The 23,522-nt window shown below is 39.1% G+C and overlaps 1 protein-coding gene and 2 pseudogenes across 1 annotated transcript; 1 reads left to right on the top strand and 2 right to left on the bottom strand.

Annotated features, from left to right (window-relative positions):
* Window positions 1-23,522, bottom strand: part of LOC121758920 — a 126,407-nt pseudogene that overhangs the window by 71,999 nt on the left and 30,886 nt on the right.
* LOC121758927 (probable WRKY transcription factor 7) lies at window positions 2,874-4,345 on the top strand. The gene is made up of 3 exons (XM_042154365.1): window positions 2,874-3,480; window positions 3,561-3,686; window positions 3,887-4,345. Exons 1-3 carry the CDS (start codon window positions 2,909-2,911, stop codon window positions 4,044-4,046), a joined length of 858 nt encoding a protein of 285 aa, XP_042010299.1. The 5' UTR covers window positions 2,874-2,908; the 3' UTR covers window positions 4,047-4,345.
* LOC121758915 lies at window positions 16,690-19,374 on the bottom strand (annotated as a pseudogene).

Raw genomic sequence — 23,522 nt, 5'->3', positions numbered from 1 at the left:
CGAGTCGTCGCAGCCCCGCGCCGAAATCCGGGGCCGGAGGAAGTGGACGGACGCGGAGAACGTTGCGGTTGCCAAGGCGTGGGTGAGTGTTTGCGACGATCCTCTCGTTTCAAACAACCAGAGGATCGTCAACTTGTGGGCGAAGATAGCTGCAGCCTACAGGGCATTTTGCCCTGAAGGGAGACCGTGCACCGGGGAGGAGGTCCGGAAGTGCTGGGACCGAATCAGGGCTGGCGTCTCTCGATTTTCGGGTTTGTACGCCAACGCCCTCCGCATGCAGACCAGTGGCCAAACAGAGGAAGACTGCAGGAGGATTGCGGAAAGAGCCTACCCCGATCCGGATAAGAAGTACTATGAGTTCACCTACTGGAACTGCTACGTTGTGCTCAACGAGTCGGAGAAATTCCGGGCAGGCGTCGACGCTGGCTGGCCGAAGAGGCAGAGACTGAACTATACCGGAGATTATAGCGGCAGCAGCGGTGGTTCGTCAGACCTCCCCGAGACGGCCCAGGAGGTCCCGACTCCTCGGTCGTTCGGTCGCCGACCTCGCCCGGTTGGGCAAAGGCGGGCGCAGCAGGTTGCGAGGGGGGCACACCGAGTTCCCAGGATGTCCATTCGGCATCCCCCCTCGGCAGGTCTACCGAGGAGCTCAAATTCTTCGCGCGCCAACAAACGCGCGCTCAAATGGTGAAGACCTTAGCCGACTTCCAAGCGGCGGTGGACCCGAGGTGAAGGATTTTCTTCGCGTATTGCTCCAGAGCCAGCGTGAAGAACTGGAGGCGATGAGGAGGGACACCGGCGGGAATAGCCGCGGCGTAGGTGGCGACGGAGGCGGCGGCGACGGCAGTGAAGAAGCGTTGGGCGACGACGGAGACGAGGACGGCGGCGATGAGTGATTTTGTTTTACTTTTTTAAATTAATGTACTTTTTACTTTTTGTAATTTTTTTAAATTGTTGTACTTTTTTTTAAAAGTAATGTACTTTTTAAATTTTAATATTATTATTCGAATTTTCCGTATTTGTCTCGTAAATTAAATTATGTATGTTGATACAATTGTAAATTAAATTATATAATTGTTATTAGTGATGTGGATAGGTAGTGTGAAGGCTATTTGATGGCTATTTGATGTCCAGTTGATGTGGCAAGCTGATGTGGCAGGAGAATTGTAGTGCTGATGATGTGGCAGTGTGAAGGCTATTTGACGGCTATTTGACGTCCGCCAGCATTGGAGATGCTCTAAACTCACGAATTAATAGCTTAAAATCCGAAACCTTCAATTGGGTCAGACAATTTACACGTGTCGGATAGTGTTATTGACTGACATAATAAGACCAAATACTCATTTAGAATAGTGTTAAGTTTCTTATTGTGTCGTCTTGACACAAATAGAAGATAAAAGTTTGACGGTGGAGTAGGCAACAAGTTTACGATAAATAACTTGAAATTAGAAACCAAATAATTCATTTGTATTGAATCATTATTGATTGATACAGTACAATAAAACCAAACATTAATACTTATTCAGAATATGCTCTCAATGTTAATATAATATGTGTTCGGTGAAATTGATTTTTCATCATTACAGAGTTTTGATGTCATCTAAGCACAATTACAAATGATAAAGATAAATAGCTAATTAATTTCGTACACTTTGGAATCGTAATCATCATGTATGCCCCGCCCCTAATCCACATGAAACACGCATTAAGATTATCTTCTTGTTAAAGTAAAGTTTGGAGTGAAAGTCAAAAGAAGCCTCAAAATAGGAGAGAAATCCAAGAATTCATTCTCTTCCATAAAAAGAAATTCCTAGTGACATGACAAAGGTGACCCATTCAATTTTAAAATCATTAAAATAAAATGAATAATAGCATCTGGTTCCCGGTAAATTCAGAAGGTTGTGGACAATGTTTTGAAAATCGGACCGGACAAGCCGGTCGGACCGGTTCCGCCGCGAACAGGTGCTCAGTCCGGTCAGTGTTTTGAGCCGTTTTGAACCGGATGAACTGGCCGGTTGATCGGGAACCGATTTTTTGAAATTTTCAGCTTTATTCTAAAAAATTCATGTCCAATGGGATTCGAACCATAGAATCATATATGTTAGTCCAACTCCATTACCACTCCACCACTTCAATTGTTGTGGCATAACTATAACTTTAATTATTCTTATAATCAATGAATAAATTTCATTCATTCTATCATTAATTATTATTTTTATAAATTGATTAATTCATTATAATTAATTGTAAATAAAATATGCTAATTAAATTTGTTATTTAATAAACTTTAACAATAAATTTAAATATTGTCATATATATATTTAATTAAATATAAATTTTAATATATTAGGTTTATATTTATATTTCTCCAAAATTTAATTATACGTATCCTCAATTTAGTTTAATAATATTTTATTTTTCACTAAATTATATAAAAATATATATGAATTGGATCAAAACTACATTTTATTATATGATAAATTTGATATATTTATACAAGTATATATTTATTTATATATATATATTACAGTAAAATGGTCCGACCAGTGAACCGTGAACCAGTTGATTTGTCGGTTCGCTTACCGGTCCGGTTTTTAAAATATTGGGTGTGGGTGACTTTTTTATTTAAACATGTTAGAATGTCAACTCTTCCTTACTGGCTGTAGTGTAGGATCGTATTCCCCATTTTGCCCCTCCTCTCTAATCCAACGGCTCATTAATCCCCATTTGACTTTCTCACCCAACTCTCATCAATTCCCTTCATCCGTTTTAGTCAAATCCTCCACCACTTTCTCTCTCCTCTACCGACGTGTCGACCCGCGATTGGTGGCAAGCTCTATTTAACCCTTGTGCCTCGACTTTGCATCTCTTCTTTTAACCAATCTCTCTCCACTCTAGATTGTGGAAGATGGCGGTGGAGCTGATGCCGGGCCACCATTTCAACTCCAACGCCGCTCAGGAGGAGGCGGCGGCGGGTCTCCAAAGCGTGGAGCAGCTGATGAAATTAATCTCCCACCAACGGAATCTCGACGCCGCCGCTGATTATCAAACCGTCGCCGACGCCGCCGTCTACAAATTCAAGAAGTTCATCTCCCTGATCGACCGGACTCCGAGAACCGGCCACGCCCGTTTCCGCCGTGGACCGGTCCCGAACTCCTCTCCATCGCGGACCGAACCGGCCGGTCCATCGGTCCACACACCGAAAACCGATGAGACCGGACCCGGTTCAAGAATCTACTGCCCCACGCCGATTCAGCGGCTGCCGCAGGCGAAGAGCGTGGTGGAGAGGAAGGAGGCGTCGACGACGATAAACTTCGCGTCGCCGACGACATCCTACATCTCCTCTCTGACAGGAGACACAGAGCCGTCGATGTCGTGTGGGTTTCAGATCACAGGGCGGCCGCCGCTGTCGACGACGTCGTTTAAGAGGAAGTGCAGCTCGATGGACGACGCGTCCCGTTGCCACTGCCCCAAGAAAAGGTCAGCTGCCTAAAATTGAAAGTCAACTAATTAATTTAATTAAAATTCCTAATTTGGTTGGTTGTTCCTAATTTGGACAGGAAATCGAGATTGAAGAGAGTGGTTAGAGTTCCGGCGATTAGTATGAAAATGGCTGATATTCCACCAGATGACTATTCTTGGAGAAAATATGGTCAAAAACCCATTAAAGGTTCCCCTCATCCTAGGTAATTCTTTTCTCTCAAATCAATGTTAATGAAATTTTTTGAATATATGCAGTTGATCTCATTATAATATAATGATACTAAGATTATATTGCTTATATGTAGTCCTCTCATTGTAACATGTACTAGTATCCAATATAATGAAGTTTTTCGTTTGACATCGTCGATTAGAGTCCTAATACACATTGCATCTGAATTTTCAGGGGTTATTACAAATGTAGTAGCGTAAGAGGGTGTCCAGCCCGGAAGCATGTGGAACGGGCCTTGGATGACCCGACAATGTTGATCGTAACATACGAAGGAGAGCACAATCACGGCCTTTCAAATATGGAAACGCCTGCTGTAGTACTTGAATCATCTTGATCGGACGGCCTAGGTTTCGCCTTGTGAAAAAGAAAGAAGGAAGTCTCAATCAATCACCACCGTCCATTTTGTGGAAACACATGGTCAACGATGATATGGGAACAAAAAATGTGGGCCCCATTTCCTTTGATTTTTAACTCTCTTTTCTTTTCTTTTCTTTATCACACACCGTTGAAAAATCTCTTGATTATGTAGGAAGAATATTGAAAATGGTAGGAAAAAAGTGGAGAGAGAGTTGTGGATTTAGTGGGAAATGAATCACGCAAGTTTGAGAATATAAAAATGTTCTTTGATGATGATTTGATTTCTAGTGTATTTGTTACTTTTTAAATTATTTACATTTTTTAGTATGTGGTGGTGGGTTGCTTAATAGATGCATGCCCAATTTTACTTCTTTCAGTACGAGACTAATGTTTGAGGACAATTCTTTGGAGTGGTTAGTCAATGGGAGAAATGAGTAATTATTAATTAATGACTTGGTGAAATTATATGAATTAGAACGTGTCATGTGTGGGACGGTTGAATAGTGAATACATTGTTTTTAAAAGGGTATTATTGTGGTAATAATGGTGGGTAGAGATGGAGACTATTGACGTGATTAATTATCAAACTTGGACTTTTTGGCGATTAAATTTATCACTAAAACTAAAACTAAAGGGTAATGGCTATAGTTGGTCGGGTTTCATTTTCCACTTAATATTGAGTTTTTTTTAATTGTTTTTGGATAAAATTACTAAGAATATCCATCAATGTTATAATCCTAAATATGGAGTATCATTTTAGGGGGAGATATATCACAATGTAAAAAATGAGAGTTGTTTGTCAGGAAAGACCATCCCAACTCGACAAAGCAAGTCGAGAACGTTCCTCTACTGAACCTAGGGGAGTGATTGAGCCAACTAGGTATGGTTAATCACACTCTAGCTAGTCAAGGAAACATGGTTCATCGTCCAAACATGATTTCTTGTCTCCTTATAAATCAAGGAAGGTTAGATATGAGCCTATAGAACAAATCCTAATAAAATAACGTCATAATATGACATTCTGGACTAAATACAATTATTTGGATATTTAGAATATTATCCTCCCACATAAAATCTATGTGCATGTGGCATAAATCTTCTATTTCTCTTTATAAAAATATTTGTGTGGTTACAATATGAAAGTACGCTTAATGTTTCGTATAATTTTTCATTTCCATATGAAATTTATCTTTCACTCTCGATCTATAGTAAATTGTGATTGAATCAAGCTTACCAACAATATTATTTTAGTTATTCTAATTAATTTATTTAAAATTGAGATTAAACTTGGACAGCATAAAATGATGAAGGGATGGGTTGACGGTTGACCAATCAGCTAGGATGCCTAATAAAACTAAAAAATCACTAGTAAATGTTTTGTTTTCTTCTGTTAGATTGGAGTGCAAAGATGACTAATTAAGCATCCTTTATTCTAAATTTTATTCTTTCTATTATTTAATTTTAGATTGTGAAAGATTTATATTCCTTCTTTGTCGTATTTTTATATAATTTGATGTGACCTTGACCATATGAAAATAATAAACATTTCTAGATGTTGGAGCTGCCTAACATGGGCAACCCTCCTCAAGAAAATACTACTCCATTTATCTAATCTTCAAATTGTAGATGTGGTCAAATAGATTGGCAATGCTTCTTTTTATGGTATCATATGCATAAAATCAAATACTCCATGTAAGTATCGTTTCATGTAACAAACTAAATCTGATTTTTATAAGACAATGTGTAGAATTGTTTAAAAATTTGTAGAGTTCACCGAGATTATAATTAAGTTATTAATAATAAGAGGTGGCGATTAGAGTAGATTTTTCAAGGGAAAATGGAAGATAGTAAGCAAGTATTAAGCCATATGTAATTATTTTTAATTAGGTGGAATATATAATGATGAATCATTATTAATTAAAATGATGTCCCATAAATTTGATTTTATTTTAATTCCAGTTATTTATATTCCCACATATAGGTACCCCGTGACGGTAGTTGTAGTAGTAAAATAAAACATAATTGTAATTTGATACTATTATATAAAAAATTTGAAATCAAATTCGAAATAAGAGGCTGGTGCTCTTTGCTGTATTGGGATTTTATGTTAGTATATGTTTTTTTTTAATTAATATATAATAAATTCAATGTACGGAATAAAGGATTGCAGGCCGCCTTAAAGTCTACGCCAATAATTTTAACACACATTTTCATTTCTTATGAAACTATATGGCTGTATTTTTTTAATAATATTTCATATAAAGAGTCAAGTTAATTACAAAACTCCACATTTGAAGTCTCAACTTTTTAACTAACTTAATTATATCAAATAATTTACTAATTCCATAACATATAATACACCAAGTAATTGGTTGTACTCATATTCACATTCACATTCACATTCATATTCATATTATTATTATTATTATTATTATTATTGTTATTATTATTATTATTATTATTATTATTATTATTATCTTCTCTTCCAATAAATATTATTGTATGCACCAGTACTATACAAATTATATTCATGCACGTATGTGCAAAAAGTGTGATAATTTATCAACGAAATACGGTCCAAATAAAATTATATAAATTTATGAGTGAACGGAGCATTTATAATGTGACGACCTACTTATTTGTACGCGACCCTTAAAATAAAGTAAACAAGCATTAATTTTCGAATGTGATGTTCAATTCTCCCAGGACGAAAATTAGAAGGATTGTAAATTTGGTTGTTAAGTTAAGTCCTTGAGTATTAAGTATTTAATTTATTATCACTTATCAAAATATCTGTGATTAACGTGTTACTTTGATTTTTGAGTAACACTTATATACTCAACCAAAACCAACTAGAGAGAAGCCCCATTATTTGTTAGCAACAATACGACATAAAATGAAGGAAGAGTAGAAGACTGATACACAATTTATTCTCCCTTAATACCAGTAAGTGTATCCTATAAATATGGGAATGACTTACCTTTCCTTGTACATCGTGTTTCTTCTTCTACTCGGTACAAATTAAAGAAGAATTAATTAGATTAGAATACGCTACGCAGAAATAAAAGACCTATCTTCTTCAATCCTTCTCCTGATCATATACGTTCTCTAGTTATTATATTTATCTCAATATCTCGAAGCATAAGCAGAGTTTAGGGTTCACAATTTTGAATCCTGGAAATTGATGGATGGAACAGACTCAATCCACTGCAATAAGAGGACAAAGGAGGAGGTTAGCTTTTTATTGTTAATTGCAGCTCAAAAAATATATAAATAGTGATGATTACTATTCTAAATTGAGTGTTGTTGTTGTTATTATATAGTGTGGATCAGGGTTTAGGATTGACAGAATAAGTGAGTTACCTTATGAGATCATACACATCAGACTGTCTTTCCTACCATCGAGAGAAGCTGCTTCCACTAGCATTCTTTCATCACCAATGGCCGGATTTGTGGAAGCACTCTTCTAATCTCGACTTTCTCGACACGAAAACCAAACCAAGCACAGCTCACGGGCCGCGGAGATGTCCCACCATCTCAAAATGGTTAATTCGGTTTTTGAATCACATCAAGCCCTTTTCCTGAAACAGTTCAGAATTTCTTTTTACTTAAGAAAATCAGCACGAAGCACAGTCACCAAATGGGCGCAGTTGAGATATTGGATTTAAACTTCAATTGTAAGAGTGAAAAGCGTGCGGTTGTGTTAGAAGATTTGGTAAGAGAGATGAGACCTATGAAACATCTCAAGACATTGTCGTCTCTGGCAGGCATGAAAGTGAGTGGTGAAGACATCTCATATTTCCTCAAAAATTGCCCTTTGTTGAGGGAACTCAATATGACAGCTTTGTCTTTGACGTCTGATCTTCATGTCTCCGGCGATTTGGAGATTCTTCGGATAAGTGGATGCACCATTAGGAACTCCGTTATCTACATTTCTGCTCCACATCTTTACGAAACCGAGCCACCTACTGTTCAAGAATGTTCCAAGACTTGTTGGAAGTCTAAGATATAATTATGTGGTTCCAACACTATCTTGCTTTACTTCCCATCTCCAAAAACTCACATTGTCTCTCTTATACCCTAAGGTTAGACACTGCTCATGAAATGTTAAAACGATCATTCATGAAATTTGATCTGTTCTCAAATTATCTCATGGCAAAGGTGAAACTGTATGTGATATGTCAAATGATAAATCATTGGATGATTTTTTGAAGTTGTGGGTACAGAACTTAACCAATTAGCTATGTGAGCACCACTTTATATTTTTATTCATACTTATAACATTGTTTGTTTTGTTTTATACGTTTAGTTTAAATCTCATACTACATTAAAAATTGTTATTGATGATGGTTCACTGGCTGCTTACAGATTCTTTTGAAGGAAGGGATTCCTAATATGCCTAATCTCAAGGAGTTGCAAGTTGCTTAGTTCGGGACAAGTATGCACACTGTTGGAGAAGATCACGAGATATGCTCCAAATCACACGAGAGATATGCTAGATTATATCTTACCATAAATGGGAGATATCAATCAATGTAATTAGAGAATATTTACCTTTTATAATCTTTTCTTGTACTATAAAGGAGTGACTAATGTATAATGATATTGAGTCAGTGAATAAGATTAAGCCCCTTTTCCGATCAAGCCTTCGTTTAACATGGCATCAGAGCCAGAAAAACGACCTCGGCTCAGAGAATTTAGGGTTATAGTCGTAAGATATACCAATCCCGACCTTCCTTAGCCAAGAACCAGAATAACCAACCCTGTAAAACAAGATGTCAGATACAGAAGACAAGAAAACCGATCCAGAACAACCAGCGAAGTTGAAGAATAGCAAGAATGTCACCGTGGCATTCAAGCTTAACGGAAAGAACTACCCTTTGTGGTCGAGACTTATGAAAGTCAAAATAGGAGGCCGAGGTGCCTATGCACACATCCGGAAAGAGCCCCCAGAACCAGGGAGCAAGGGATACAATGATTGGGAAGAGGATGATTTGGTGGTGTTCTCGTGGATCGTCGATAACATTGAGAACGAAATTATCACCGATTTCGCTCACCGTCGAACGTCAAAAGCATTGTGGGATAGTCTGGCCATAACCTTCGAAAACAAGGCTGACAAATATCTCATATACGACCTGGAGGAGAAAATAATCAAAATCAATCAAGGCAATATGGATTTCGAAACGTATTACCGAAGGATCCACGGACTATAGATCAATGTCGACCGCTGCCAAAAGCAACCAATTACGTGTTGCGACAAGGGAGTCAACCAATACCGAACCCACTCGAACAAGAAGAGCTTGTTTAAGTTTCCGGCTGGATTAAATCCCGAGTATGATTCGATCAAACGGGATATCCTCAAGGAGGATCCCTACCCATCAGTGGAGGCGGCCTATGGGTGGGTGAAGACGGAGGCGGCTCGACGTCAAATCATGCCACCGGCGTCGCCTTTCCCTACCCCTGAGACCGGCGGCGGCAACACCAATACATCATCTGGGGATGGCATCGGAAGTGGATTCGCTGCCCAAAGCCAACACACGTCATACCGGAATGGAGGAACACCGAGTCCAGCAGCCACCGCTAGCCGACCGGGGAGCCGTCCCGATAAATTTGGTCTATGGTGCATCCACTGCCAGAGACCCAAACACACGTACGGGACGTGTTTCAAACGGCTAGGGTACCCCGAATGGTGGGAGGAGAGGCAGAGAATGAAAGCGGCGCAACCTCAGGCGAGAATGGCCGTCAGAGTCACCGAGGACGGTCAGCCACGGAATCAAAATAGGAACCGTGGGAGAACAACCGGTAAAGGACCGGCGGTGAACCAGGAGGCATCAACCGGTGGCGGCAATGTCCGAGGAGCCGACAATTTTACCGGGAAGGAGGAAATGGCGCCGGAAAATGGAGGTAATGGGTTTGGTTTTAAACCAAAAACCAAACCAAACCCTAGAAACTTTCTGGAACTATATTCGCCTCCCCTGAACTATATGAAATTAGAATTTCGACCCTACCTTTTACAAAGAACCCCTCAGATTGCTGGAAATTGAATATCGATCCCACTCATTTTGAAAATTCTAATATTAGCCCAAATATATGTGAATATGTGACAGAAAACCCATTTGCTCCCTTAGAAAATATTTCCATTGCCTTTCACATGAACAAAGAGACTAGTATGTCAAAGGGTTGGATTTTTTATTGTGGGGCCACCGATACTATGACACCAGATAAGAATGATTTTATTAGCCTGAGTAAAGTCACTAAAACCTATATTAAGACAGCAAGTGGGGAATTGATCACTGTTGAGAGGTCTGGCACTATTGAGATTTCCCCTACACTCCGTCTCCAAAATTTCTTATATGTTCCGACTTTATCTCAGCGTTTGATGTCTATCAGTCATGTAACAAAGGAATTAAATTGCACCCTTCTGATACATCCCAACTTCTGTATTTTACAGGATATTCGGACGAAGAGGATACTTGGGCGCGGCACTGCGAAATGTGGACTCTACTACGTGGACGAGATAGCTCAACATGGTAGTGCGATGCTGGCTCACGGGTCCATGAGACAAGAGATTTGGCTGTGGCACCGAAGACTAGGACACCTTTCTCCTGGTTATTTTAAACTACTTTTTCTGAACATTTCTGTTCCTACTGATTTTTTTTGTGAAACTTGTGCTTTGGCAAAGAGCCACCGACAATCATTTAAACTCTCGAACACTCGTATGCAATCTATATTTTCCTTAGTACATTCTGATGTGTGGGGTCCCGCACCTTTTGCTGGGGGAAATGGTTTTCGATATTTTGTGATATTTGTTGATAATTGCACTAGGATGACTTGGATCTACTTTATGAAACATAAGTCTAAGGTTATGGATAAGTTTGTTTTGTTTTTTAAAATGGTTCAAACCCAGTTTCATACCTCAATCAAACCCTTCGATCCGACAATGGGAGGGAATTCATTAACAGTCTCATGACTCAATTCTTTCAAGAAAAATGAATGGTTCACCAAACTTCATGTGCCTACACACCAGAACAAAACGGGATAGCCGAACGGAAAAATAGGACAATTTTAGAAATAGCCTGAGCCCTAATGATCGAATCCAAAGTTCCACAATATTTTTGGCCAGAAGCAATCGCTACATCTGTCTACCTCATGAATCGTCTACCGACAAAAATCCTAAACAAAAAAACCCCCTAGATATCCTATCCTCCTTATCCAATATCCCTCCACACCTTAACCTTCAACCCAGAGTCTTTGGCTGCACAGTCTATGTTCACATCGCCAAACATGAAAGAACCAAACTATCCCCATGTGCTGCCAAATGTGTCTTTGTCGGGTACGGCGTTAACCAAAAGGGCTATCGGTGCTATGATCCCCATGCCAAAAAAATCACCACCAACATGAACTGTAATTTCCTAGAAACCGAATTCTTCTACCATACCCACCTTAGTAGTCAGGGGGAGAGTGATCCCGGTAATTCCGTTGACTATCTAAGTTGGGTCGTGCCACTTCCAAACTCTTCGATTGAGGATCTAACAGAACCAGTTGTCACTACCACCGAGCATGTATCGCCGCCAAACGAGTCATCTCATCCACGATCCCCCGATCCTCTTCCACCAATATCCGAGGTAACTACTGAACCGATCCTTGTTGCGGTTTCGACTGACCCAGTAGATGCAGAATCATCGGAAGAGATCAATACAATTGATAGTGACACTGGGAGATACATTCTGTCCCCCCCCCCAGAGCACAAGAGAAGTCCTGCCGAAGAGATATTCCCCCGAGAAAATTGGAAGAAAGAGCATATACAGAATGACGAATTTTGTGCAAGGAAATCTATCAAAGATGGCAAGAGCATTTGAAGCTGCTCTACATGAAGAAGAAGAAGAAGAAGAAGAAGAAGAAGAAGAAGAAGAAGAAGAAGAAGAAGAAGAAGAAGAAGAAGAAGAAGAAGAAGAAGAAATTCCACAGTCAGCTGAGGAAGCAATGAAACACAAACACTGGAGGGAGGCTATGCTCACTGAAATGAAAGCACTAATAAGGAACAACACTTGGGTCAAGGACAAGTAGCCTGAAGGAGTAAGAACAGTTGAGTGTAGATGGGTGTTCACGATAAAGAGAAGACTAGACGACACGATTGAGAGATATAAAGCCAGGCTGGTGGCAAATGGATACACCCAAACCTATGGGGTCGATTATGCGGAGACTTTTTCACCCGTGGCCAAAATCAACACTGTAAGGGTGCTGTTCTCGATTGCTGCCAACAATGATTGGCCATTTCACCAATTTGATGTGACGAATGCCTTCCTACATGGAGAATTACCAAAACCAGTATTTATGGAGGCTGACTGACGAGTTCCAAGAAGGAGAGGTGTGTAAACTACAGAAAACTTTATATGGACTGAAGTAGTCACCGAGAGCTTGGTTCGGAAGGTTCACAGAGGTAATGAAGAAGTACAGGTACACGCAGAGTAATTCCGACCACGCGCTATTCATAAAAAATGGGAGATAAAATTACATGCTTGATCATATATGTGGATGACATGATTCTTACCGGGGATGACACAAAGAAAATGGCCAAACTAAGAAAGAAACTGTTCAGCGAGTTCGAGTTGAAAGATTTGGGACCATTGAAGTATTTCTTGGGAATAGAAGTGCTAAGATCGAGAAAGGGAATCTTTATCAATCAGAAAACGTATGTGCTAGATCTGCTAGCTGAAGTCGGGATGGTGGATTGTAAGCCAGCAGACACTCCGATAGTCCAGAATCATGGACTGCAGATGAAGGAAGAAGGGAAGCAGACCGACAGAGGCAGATACCAGCAATTGGTCGGGAAGTTAATTTATCTATCACATACAAGGCCAGATATTGCGTATGCTGTCGGAATTGTAAGTCAGTTTATGCACGCACCCGAAGAAGAACACTAGGAGGCGGTTTTGCGAATTGTGAGATATTTGAAAGGGACAGTCGAACACAGGCTTCTATTTGAGAGTCATGGACACCTACAGATACATGGATTCACTGACGCAGATTGGGTCTATAACCCGAATGATAGGAAGTCCACAACAGGATACTTCACCTTTGTGGGAGGTAATCTTGTGACATGGAGAAGCAAGAAACAGAAGGTGGTGGCTCTTTCGAGCGCAGAAGCAGAGTTTCGGGGAATTAAGAGTGGACTGATAGAACTTCTATGGATACGGAAGCTTATGAGGGAGTTAGAACTTTCGTCGTCGCAAACATGCAAGTTATTCTGTGATAATAAGGCGGCCATAAGTATTTCAGAGAATCCAGTTCAACATGACCGAACTAAGCATATGGAGGTTGATAGGCACTTCATAAAGGACAATATTGAGGCAAAGATAGTCGAGATGTCCTATGTCAAATCCGAGGACCAACTGGCAGATATATTGACCGAGGCAGTAAACTCGAAGTCATTTCGGGAAGTATTGTGCAAGTTAAGTATCGGGAATCCCGTTACTTAACTTGAGAGGGAGTGTTGGAGAAGATCACGGAAGATCACGAGATATGCTCCAAATCACACGAGATATATGCTAGATAATATCTTACCATAAATGAGAGATATCAATCAATGTAATTAGAGAATATTTACCTTGTATAATCTTTTCTTGTACTATAAAGGAGTGACAAATGTATAATGATATTGAGTCAGTGAATAAGATTAAGCCCCTTTTCCGATCAAGCCTTCGTTTAACACACACCATTGTCTCGTACCGGTAACACCTATAATATCGGCATTCCCTCTTCTTCAGATGTTCACGTTTGAGGTTGGTATATCTTAAGAGCCTCCTGCTCCTAACGGTGAATTCCGTCTGAATTCACAACTATAACACTACAATTCCGGCGCCCTCGTTTAAGGGTCGGCGGACAAGCGATAGGGCTGGCGCGGAGGAGTCTCCGTCGGCAGCGTTGAGAGTTTAAATCCGTTGATTAATCCGGCGCCCAAGTCTTGGGTCGGCGGTGATCTCCGGAGATAGAGCCGGGCGCAAGAATAAATCTTGTCGGGAGCGCTAGATAATTTTGGATGCTTGATACTCCACAAGTGGGCAAACGATAATGATTTTATTAATTGATTGAATGAATAAAAAAGATAACAGTCTATCCTATTTATAATGCTACTTACTTAATGAACAAGAAAACAAAGATATAGAAAAAGATATGCTAAATCCCTATAATATCTAAACTAAATAATAATAATAGAGGTTCGTATCAACCCCCCACGGTTAAAATCCACCTTGTCCTCAAGGTGGGAACCACGAAGCAAAAAGGAGAGTTGAAAGCAGAAGCTTCGGCGAGGCAACTCCTCCTGGATCAAACACACACCGAACAGATGAACGTCTCCCTTCTTCACTGCCATAAAAAATCAACAAAGGAGGCCCAACTTTGTCGGAAAAATTCCTTGCCAAATCGAAAAGCTTGTCCATGCCTCCCAGAATGCCCAAGCATGGCATGTCATTACTCGGAGGGATCAACCTTGCATCTTTGTCGAGTGATGTTGATCGATGATTCATACTTGGAACATCACCGACATTCAAATCCACATAGACACAACCAATTACGGCCAAATCGGTGTAAGCACCATCTCCTTTCTTGCCCCAACAATTTCCAACAACATTTTTGGATGACACTTGAACAACATCGAGTGAGGCGATTATCTTCTCTACTTCACCAATAGAACCATCCTCCTCTTCATCTTCTAGCAATGTCTCTTCCTTTTCACCAATCTTCTTCATCATAATAACCCCCAACGAGCAACTTGGCAGTGGGCTCATTGTCGTTCTTGACAATCCCCTTTGTTCTTGTGGAGGAAACTCTCCAGGGGAATCGAATCCATATTATACTTGGAACTGCTAAGGGGTAGGTGTGGATTGCTATTTCAGAAACTTCATAATCTATTTTGGTTCGATTTTGGAACTTAGAAGTTGAGTGATTTACAGGTTGACATATCTGCACGGGCCTCGAGCCTAAGGTCGTTCATCGTGATATCAAATCGAGCAACATTTTACTGGACAAACAATGGAACGCTAAAGTGTCCGACTTTGGTCTAGCGAAGCTGATAGGCTCCGAGAGGAGTTACATCACAACTCGAGTTATGGGCACATTCGGGTGAGGAGTCATTTCTGTTGATTTGGTGTAACTATTTGCCTTAACATAATCACATGAATGAATGGTTTTTTTTTCACTTGGTCTTGTCTTAGCTATGTCGCCCCTGAATATGCGAGCACTGGTATGCTGAACGAGAGGAGTGACGTGTACAGCTTTGGCATTCTTATCATGGAAATGATCACGGGGAGGAATCCGGTGGATTATAGTCGTCCCCCGGGAGAGGTTCCTATACATACAAAGAGTTTTACTTATTTCTAATAACTGTTTTTTGGCTGCTTTTCTGTGTTCTAACGAGTCGGATTCTCAGGTGAACCTTGTTGACTGGCTCAAGACAATGGTTTCCAGTCGGAATGCTGACGGGGTTTTGGATCCTAAGTTGCCTGAAAGGCCTTCTTCAAGAGCATTGAAGCGGGTCTTTTGGTAGCTTTGCGCTGTGTGGACCCTAATGCTCAAAAGAGGCCGAAAATGGGGCATGTGGTGCATATGCTCGAGGCCGAAGATTTCCCTTTCCGAGACGTAAGTTTCAAAACATCGATCCGACCCTATCTTCTTGCTACATATGCCTAACTGCACATGCCACTATGTGAACATGTGATTCTTCTTTGGCAACGGTTAACAATACACAAGGATTATATAAAATTGAGTCTCGTGAATGTTGTTCAGTTGGGTAGATATCACATTGTGGCAGTTGGTGCCTCGTTTTGATACGTATAAAGCTACTCGTTTTACAGGATCGAAGGGGCGGAAGGAACACGTACGATCACATCATCGTGGTGGGAGGGAGATGGAGAAGCACGTGGGAGAAGCGGGCGATAGCAGCGGATACGAGAGCAGTATCCAAACAGACAGGTTTTCATTGAGAAACAACGAAGATTAGTAGTACTAGTTAATAGTCTTATGTAAATACCCTTCATCATGTTCCTTCTCTACGGCTTTGTGTTGTTTACAAATTATTGTAGTAATAAAATGGATCCAGTTTTTTTCAGTCAAGCGTATTTCAAACTGTTTTAGGAAGCACACAAATAGGAAAAAAAAAAACAGAGACTTGATGCAACATCAAAATATTAAATTTGGTTGAGATTCTTTGAAATCTGCATATAAATTACTCATTACTCATATATTAATATTACTAATTTTTATCTTAGTTTGCAGCCATATATATTCCGTTTTTTGGTTGGCTGTGTTATTTCATCTTATTAATTGTACAAAAATAGTTCCATGCATGTCTATTAAAATTTTACTATTGAAAATCTGAAACTATATGGGTTTTTTTTTAATTTGTCGTATTGCTTGTAAGATGTAATCTTTTTTATCAAAGAAATATGTTACCACTATTTATATGAATATTTATCACAATTCGAGAGGAGCTAGAATGAAGTGTGAGCCGATGGATTAGGTTAAGTTAGCTGAAACGAGAAAGAATTGGGCCTAAAAGAAGAGGCAAAGCTGGACATTTCATCGAACACTAGGCCTGCGCCCCATTATTTCCACGAATGCAATCACCAAACTGGAATCATCGGAGCCACCACAATCGGACTTCTCACTTTGTGCACCCCATTTTCCTCCACCCAAATTATCTCACCAGACGCCACCACTCCACTCATATTTCCGGCGTATGCGATCCTCAACGAGTAGCTCTGCTTCTCATACGACGTCTCCCCGCCTCCTACGTTCGTCACCGTCCACTTAAACTCCTGAACGACGTCGTATCTCGTGTTTTCCTCGATGAACGATGGGTAATTCAAGTCCGGGTTAGGGGTCAGTACACATGTAACCGGATCGGGTTATGGTTCGGATCTGGTTTTTTGTGTAGTTCATGGAGCAGAGCAGGTTCACGTAGTCTTGGGCCGTGGCGTCGTATATAAGACCCGGGTCGGGTCGACCTGGCCCGCCCCCCATCGCGAGTGGAGTGGCGATCTCGTAATTAAAAAACGAGTCCCTAATGTGGCCCCGCGTGTTATCTAGATGGTCGGCCGTGGTCATCATGGCCGACCAGATCGCCGCGGGCTCCACTCCGGGTGCGCGCCTTTCAGAAGCGCAGACACCCATCGATGTGCCCGACGCCAGAATAAAATCGCTCGTTAGAACAATGTTGGATCCAATATAGGATGCCGGAGTGTTGGGAACCCAGGACGCTAGCACCAGGGTTCCGGGTGCCATCAAATCGGGCTTCAGAATGCCCGGGTGGCTCGGCGCCGGGCCTCGGGAGGTGTACGACGCCACCGCCATGGGATTTGGTGGCGTAGTTGATTATGTTTTACCGTGTTTAGTGGAGACGATGACGCCCGGGTTCAGGAATTCGCTGAACTCGAATAAGTAGGCGTCATCGGAGATGTAGACTGCGGCGGCGACGCTTGAGTTGGCAATGAATCGCATTTGGCCGTAAACAGAGCCTTTTTCGCATATGACTATAGAGTAACCAATAGTTGACAAAGCCTGTGTGTGATTGCAATAATTATTGGCGGATCCAGAACTCGAATACGGAGGGGGCGGAATTAAATATTAAAAAAAATAATATAATTTTTAAGAATAAAATTAAATAATATATTTAATTAAAAATAAAAATAATACTACATTAAATAGCAAATATTTAAACTCCATAAATATTTCAAATGTTTATTTTGATATACTAATAAGATGCAATAAAAATTAAATAAAATAAGTATTTTTTAATAATAAATAGTAAAATATAGTATTAAAAAATATTTAACTAATAGTATAATAAAATAATATGTGTAAATAATAAAAATATAGATTCATAAAGTATTTCAATGGTTTAATTTGGTAATAAGAAGTCATATGAATTGATAAAATAAATAAAGAAAGGTCTTATTGAGGCTTGATCATGGACCTCTTGGTTAAAAGTCCAAAGAACATAACCACTAAGATACTAACTATAATACAACATTCATTGAAAACTCATATTTTTTATGCACGGAGGGGGCGATTTTTGCTAAGGAACATTTAGGCTCTCCGAACGGCCGGGAAGGGGCGGTCGCCCCCTCCTGCCCCCCTGATCCGCCGGTAATTTGCAATAAGATATGTTCTTTCTATAAATGAGAGGCAAATCCTTCAGAAGAGCCGGCGCCGGAAAAGTGGTCCAGCCGGAAAATTTTTCCCCATTCCCCAAAGTCAAACCTCCGGCGAAGACCCGGTCAACGGACCGGCCGCGACGGTCAACGCCCACGGGATCCCATTATGCAAGCTCCCAATACTCCTGGCGTTTCAGGCCGACCACGAGACCAAAACGCCCTTCTCCATAGCTCCGAACGAAGCTATGGCGATTGGGTCCTCGTACAATTCGACGTCGTTGAATCCCATCGAGATCGAGATCACGTCGACTCCGTCGGCGACGGCCTGATCAATTCCGGCGAGAACGTCGGAGGCGTAACTCCTTTCGTCCCAAATGACCTTATACATCGCCACGTGCGCGCGTGGGGCGATGCCTCTTGCGGTCCCCGATGCGTACCCGAAAAACGAGGCGCCTCCGACGCAGTTTCCGGCGGCCGTGGACGACGTGTGGGTCCCGTGCCCCTCCGTATCTCTGCCGGAGTTCATGCTGATGATGACGTTCGGGTTCGCGGCGATGACGCCCTTGTTGAAGTATCTGACTCCGATGAGTTTCTTGTTGCACATCGAGGAGTTGAAATCCTGCCCGGCCTCGCACGCCCTTTTCCATCTCGAGGGTATTTCCTTCATTCCGTCGTCGTTGTAGCTATGGCTTTCGGGCCAGACCCCAGTGTCGATGACGCCCACGATGACGTCCTTCCCGTACTCGGAAGCCGGCCAAAGACCCGTGTAAGGGTTGAGAGATAGGAACTCAAACTTGTGGGTAGTGTCAACTGTGACACTTCTCTGTCGATATATGCAAAGACGAAGCCAGGGTTTTTCTTAAGGGCTTCGAGTTCAGATTTGGACATCACCGCACTGAATCCGTGGAAGGCGTTATCATAGGTGTAGAGTAGTCTTAGCGGCTTCCGATGATCGTCGAATGAATTCATGGTCATGAGTTTGAGTGAATTGATGGTGAATGAATACCAATGGATGTGTGTTGGGAAGATTTTTGGCATTAGGGTTTTGTCCATGTGGACAATGTAGCTTGATCTTTCTCCTAACACCAACTTAGCATGGTATGACAATAATGTTAGAAGAAATAGAAAAGGGAGGTGTTTGATTAACTCCATGTTTATCTATTTCTTGAATGTTTGTAAGTTGAAAGTTTAAGTGCTTATATATACACAAACAATGATGCAAGAATTAATGCAATGATAGTGTGATGTGATTATAGTGAAGCTGAAGAAATTAATTAGTTAAAAATTTGACGCCATTAGACGGCTTTTGTTATTTGGGGCGTTCGATATTATTTTGGTGTGGTCGGTGGAAACTATGTGAATTTTATTTATTAAAATCTTGGTCGCATTTAACCGAATTATAAATTTAAATCCTACCATTTTCGTCTCAATGGAAGTGATGCTTTGTACAGACTGGCTTTGATATTAGATAACAAAGTGGATTAACTTTCATTATATATTTAATGTGAGAATAAATTAAAGTGATGTCTTTGTCCTTTGAGAATTATCGAATTTGCAAGAATAGAAGAGACAAATGAAACGAAAATTCCAATGTTAATAATTAATGGTAAATCACTTATGTGACAGCGAGTCATTTCCTCTTTGAATTGATTAACAAGTTTGTTTAAGCAAAATTGTGTAAACTAGCTTATAAAAGCAATTTTTGGAACCTAAATAAGTGCTTAAAATGCTGATGCTGTCTCCTCATGTTATGGCATGAAGATTTTAATCGTAAGATTGAGAAATATCAATTGCCTCACTACAAAAAACTCGCAATTTAGTGAAGGATTATTCCGTCACTAATCCGCGAAATTTAGGCACTAAGCAGATTTAGTGACGGACTAAGTATCAATAGATCCGTCAATCCCGATTGGCGAGCGATCGGTCAGTTCAAATTTTTATTATTATTTTTCGAAACACTATATATATGTGATTTGTATGTCTATATTTCGATCTCAACTTTGAACCAGAAATCGATCATAAGAAGAGGCTGAAGACGAAGAGTCGCGTCTCTTCATTTTCAAATTATTGCAAATTAGTCCTTCAACTTTCGGAAATTACGTTTCCGGATGAATTTTCTGTACAACAATTTAATGGAAATAAAAAATTTTGAACTTATTCTCAGCTATATATTGTGAATATAAAATTGGGTTGGTCCAAAATAATTGGCTAGAAAAAAACTCCATTTGGGTATATTATGATATATTGTCTCAAAATTGAGCAATTTAGTTGATCATGAATGTATTATAAGTGAAATAAGAGTGTCATTTGTACTAAGAATAATAATTATAATGGGCCAAAAATATTCGAAAATAAGAAGTTGTAATATTAATGGTAAAATTAATTGGTTGTGTGGGGTATAATTATTAAAAATAGAAGTAAACAAATAGATTGTGGACGAATGGCAAAATGAATCAAACACTTTGTGCACAAAAGCAGTATAAGTATAATAGCATCAAAAGTTAGAATTATTGAATTGGATACTACTTTTATCTCTCATGGAGAATAGTGTGTATTGCTTCTTATTAGGTACTATCATATTTCCTCTTCAATTAGAGCTTGAAAATAACAAATGTTACCTCGACTTTATTCCCTTTTTTTGCCCATAAACTATGAGAGGGTTGGTTAACAAATTTACAAATGGGTGGAATTGGAATTTGGGGCTTCACAAATTTTAGTTGAAGCAAATTGAAATATTTTAAATTAATCCTTTGTTTTATATTTTTGGATTCTTTGAGTAGATCGAGTGGATAGTATAATAGCAGAACTTAGTTTTTTATGCTCGACAATTATATACTACCAGTCAAATTCTTTGAGTAGATCGAGTGGAGTACTAAATCTCATTATCTATCTATATATACCTACTATTTGCGTTCACATATACATAATTTTATGTTGAATTTGTTTATGAATTTAATAAGATACTGCTATAATATAGGGATGAATTCAAACCATAAATATATTTTAATATTGTGAAGACATGTAATCAATTTCAGCCATTTGATCATGAAGATCTAGCAAGGTGGTATACATGTATATTAAAACTAATCCTTGAATTTTAGAAATAAATATAAATATCATATAACATAAAAGAGCTACTGTGAGAAAGAAATCGTTTAGTTTTTTCTATTTTAATAATGAACTAAATAGCAAGGAATGATAGCATTAATTAATTCTAAAGATATACGTAAACAATCAACTTCAAAGAAAATTAGAAAATACACGCACCGATCACCTTGTTTTTAGTTTATTAAACAAACTTTTTAATTAAAAAAATCCCTAACTGACAAATCACGCCTCTGTTAACTTATATACTATATACTATATTAAATCGATATTATATTTGTATATAATTAGGTGGAAAATGGTCAGGAAATGAAGGTAAGAGAAAGACAGCAATTCCATGAATAAATATGACATACACAACACGCGTTTCTTTAAAGTCAATGCTTCGTGTGCACCGCTATTATCGACAGTGTGTTTTAGTTAGTTTGGATTATAACAATAGTCTCATCATGTCTCACTAAATATCTACTTTTCTTTTTATTTGTTTCAATAATTTATTACTAAGATAAAAATATTTTATTTAATCTCTCGTGTCACCCTGAGTCATCTTTCTTAAGACGAAGGGAGTATTATACATTTATAACATGAAGTTCATGGTTCAAACTTTATTATATGTCACTTCCAAGTAAAAAAGTTGCCACCTATTGTAGTCCATTGTCTAGATAACCCCTGGTTCATCAATTTCTCCTTCTGAAGTTCGGACGACTGAGCAATTAAGTCGAAAGTTGACACTATGGAGTTCGAGCTTTCCGATAATTTAGGTTATTAACAATTAACCAAGACAACCCATACGATAGATAAGCTTCACGAAATCCCCTCTACCAATGAGTTCCAAAGTTGAACAATTGTCTAAATCTCAACTCAATAATAATAATAATATAATAATAATAATAATAATAATAATAATAATAATAATAAATGCAAAAAGAATGGGTATTTAACAAATCGAGAGGCTGTGACACTTCAAAAAACCAGACCTTATTTGCAAGAATACCCAAAGTGATGTGGTTTGAATTGCAGTGAACTGATACCTTTATAGTACATCATCTTATTGTGACACATGATCAAATCTTTGAAATCGATACTAGATATCTTCCAACATATACCAAATCATAAATATACAACAAAGTCAAAATGCTCATTCAAACCAAAACATTCCCACAAGTTTTAATTAAAATTTCCACCTCATAGAAAAAAAAGATAAAGAGTAACATATACTCTCCCAATAAGTCAAATTCCTTGTTTTCAGCATTAGGCCCCACTCCAAAAAAGTTTTTCACCTTCCTATCTAAAAACATCCTATAAATACATTCCACATTCCACACTTCACCACATCAAACCACCTCAACAAATCAGCAATACATTCCTCCCAAAAAATGGAAAATAGTAGATCATCAATATTCAAGAATTCCACACTCATCATAACAGTGTTATTGATAATGAGCTTGCAGTCTTCTCCGGCTGACTGTCGCCGAACCCTCGAGCCCGTCTCCACCTCACCTAGAGGTGGCGGAAAGGAAGGAGCAAAAAACCCAATCATTGTTGAAACAACATCAATGTCTTCATCTTTTTCATCATCATCTCTTCGGAAAATTCAAGAAGAATGAGTGATAATGTGATATCAAGTAGAGGTTTGATGATCATTTTGGCCTCAGGCCCAAGCAGGAAAGGCCCTGGCAATTAGAAATGTTTTATATGGTTAAAAGTAGACCAGATATTATTTTCTAAGATCATGTTGTAGTATAGCATATACGTGAGAAATTAGAACCATTCGATAAAGGGAAATTAGAACAATTCTAAAATTATATATTTGGTGTTTGGTTATGTTTGAATTTATGTACTATAGATTTCGTCGTATAGTTGACATCTTGCAAAAAATTCTAGAAAATGATTAAATCTGTTTTGTGTTGAAAAATTCTTACTAAAATGTTATTGGAACTTTTATCATGTAGTACAAAAGATAGTGCAGCATGTGGTAGTATCTTTAAACACAATTCTTTTCATCCCTAATATCCGGTCCAATATTTCATTTTGAGGGTCCCAATTATAGTCTCATTGCCAATACTACTACTTTTCTTTATTTTGAAGGCTAATATACTTGAACAATTACGTCTATGGGTCTTAAAAAATAACTTGACATTAAATTTATTGCAAGTCCCAAGTTTAAACAGTGTGGCACATAGGTTGTTTAGTTA

Source organism: Salvia splendens, chromosome 12, assembly GCF_004379255.2.
Source record: "Salvia splendens isolate huo1 chromosome 12, SspV2, whole genome shotgun sequence".
Lineage (NCBI taxonomy): Eukaryota > Viridiplantae > Streptophyta > Magnoliopsida > Lamiales > Lamiaceae > Salvia > Salvia splendens.
This window is presented reverse-complemented; position numbering and strand designations above follow the sequence as displayed.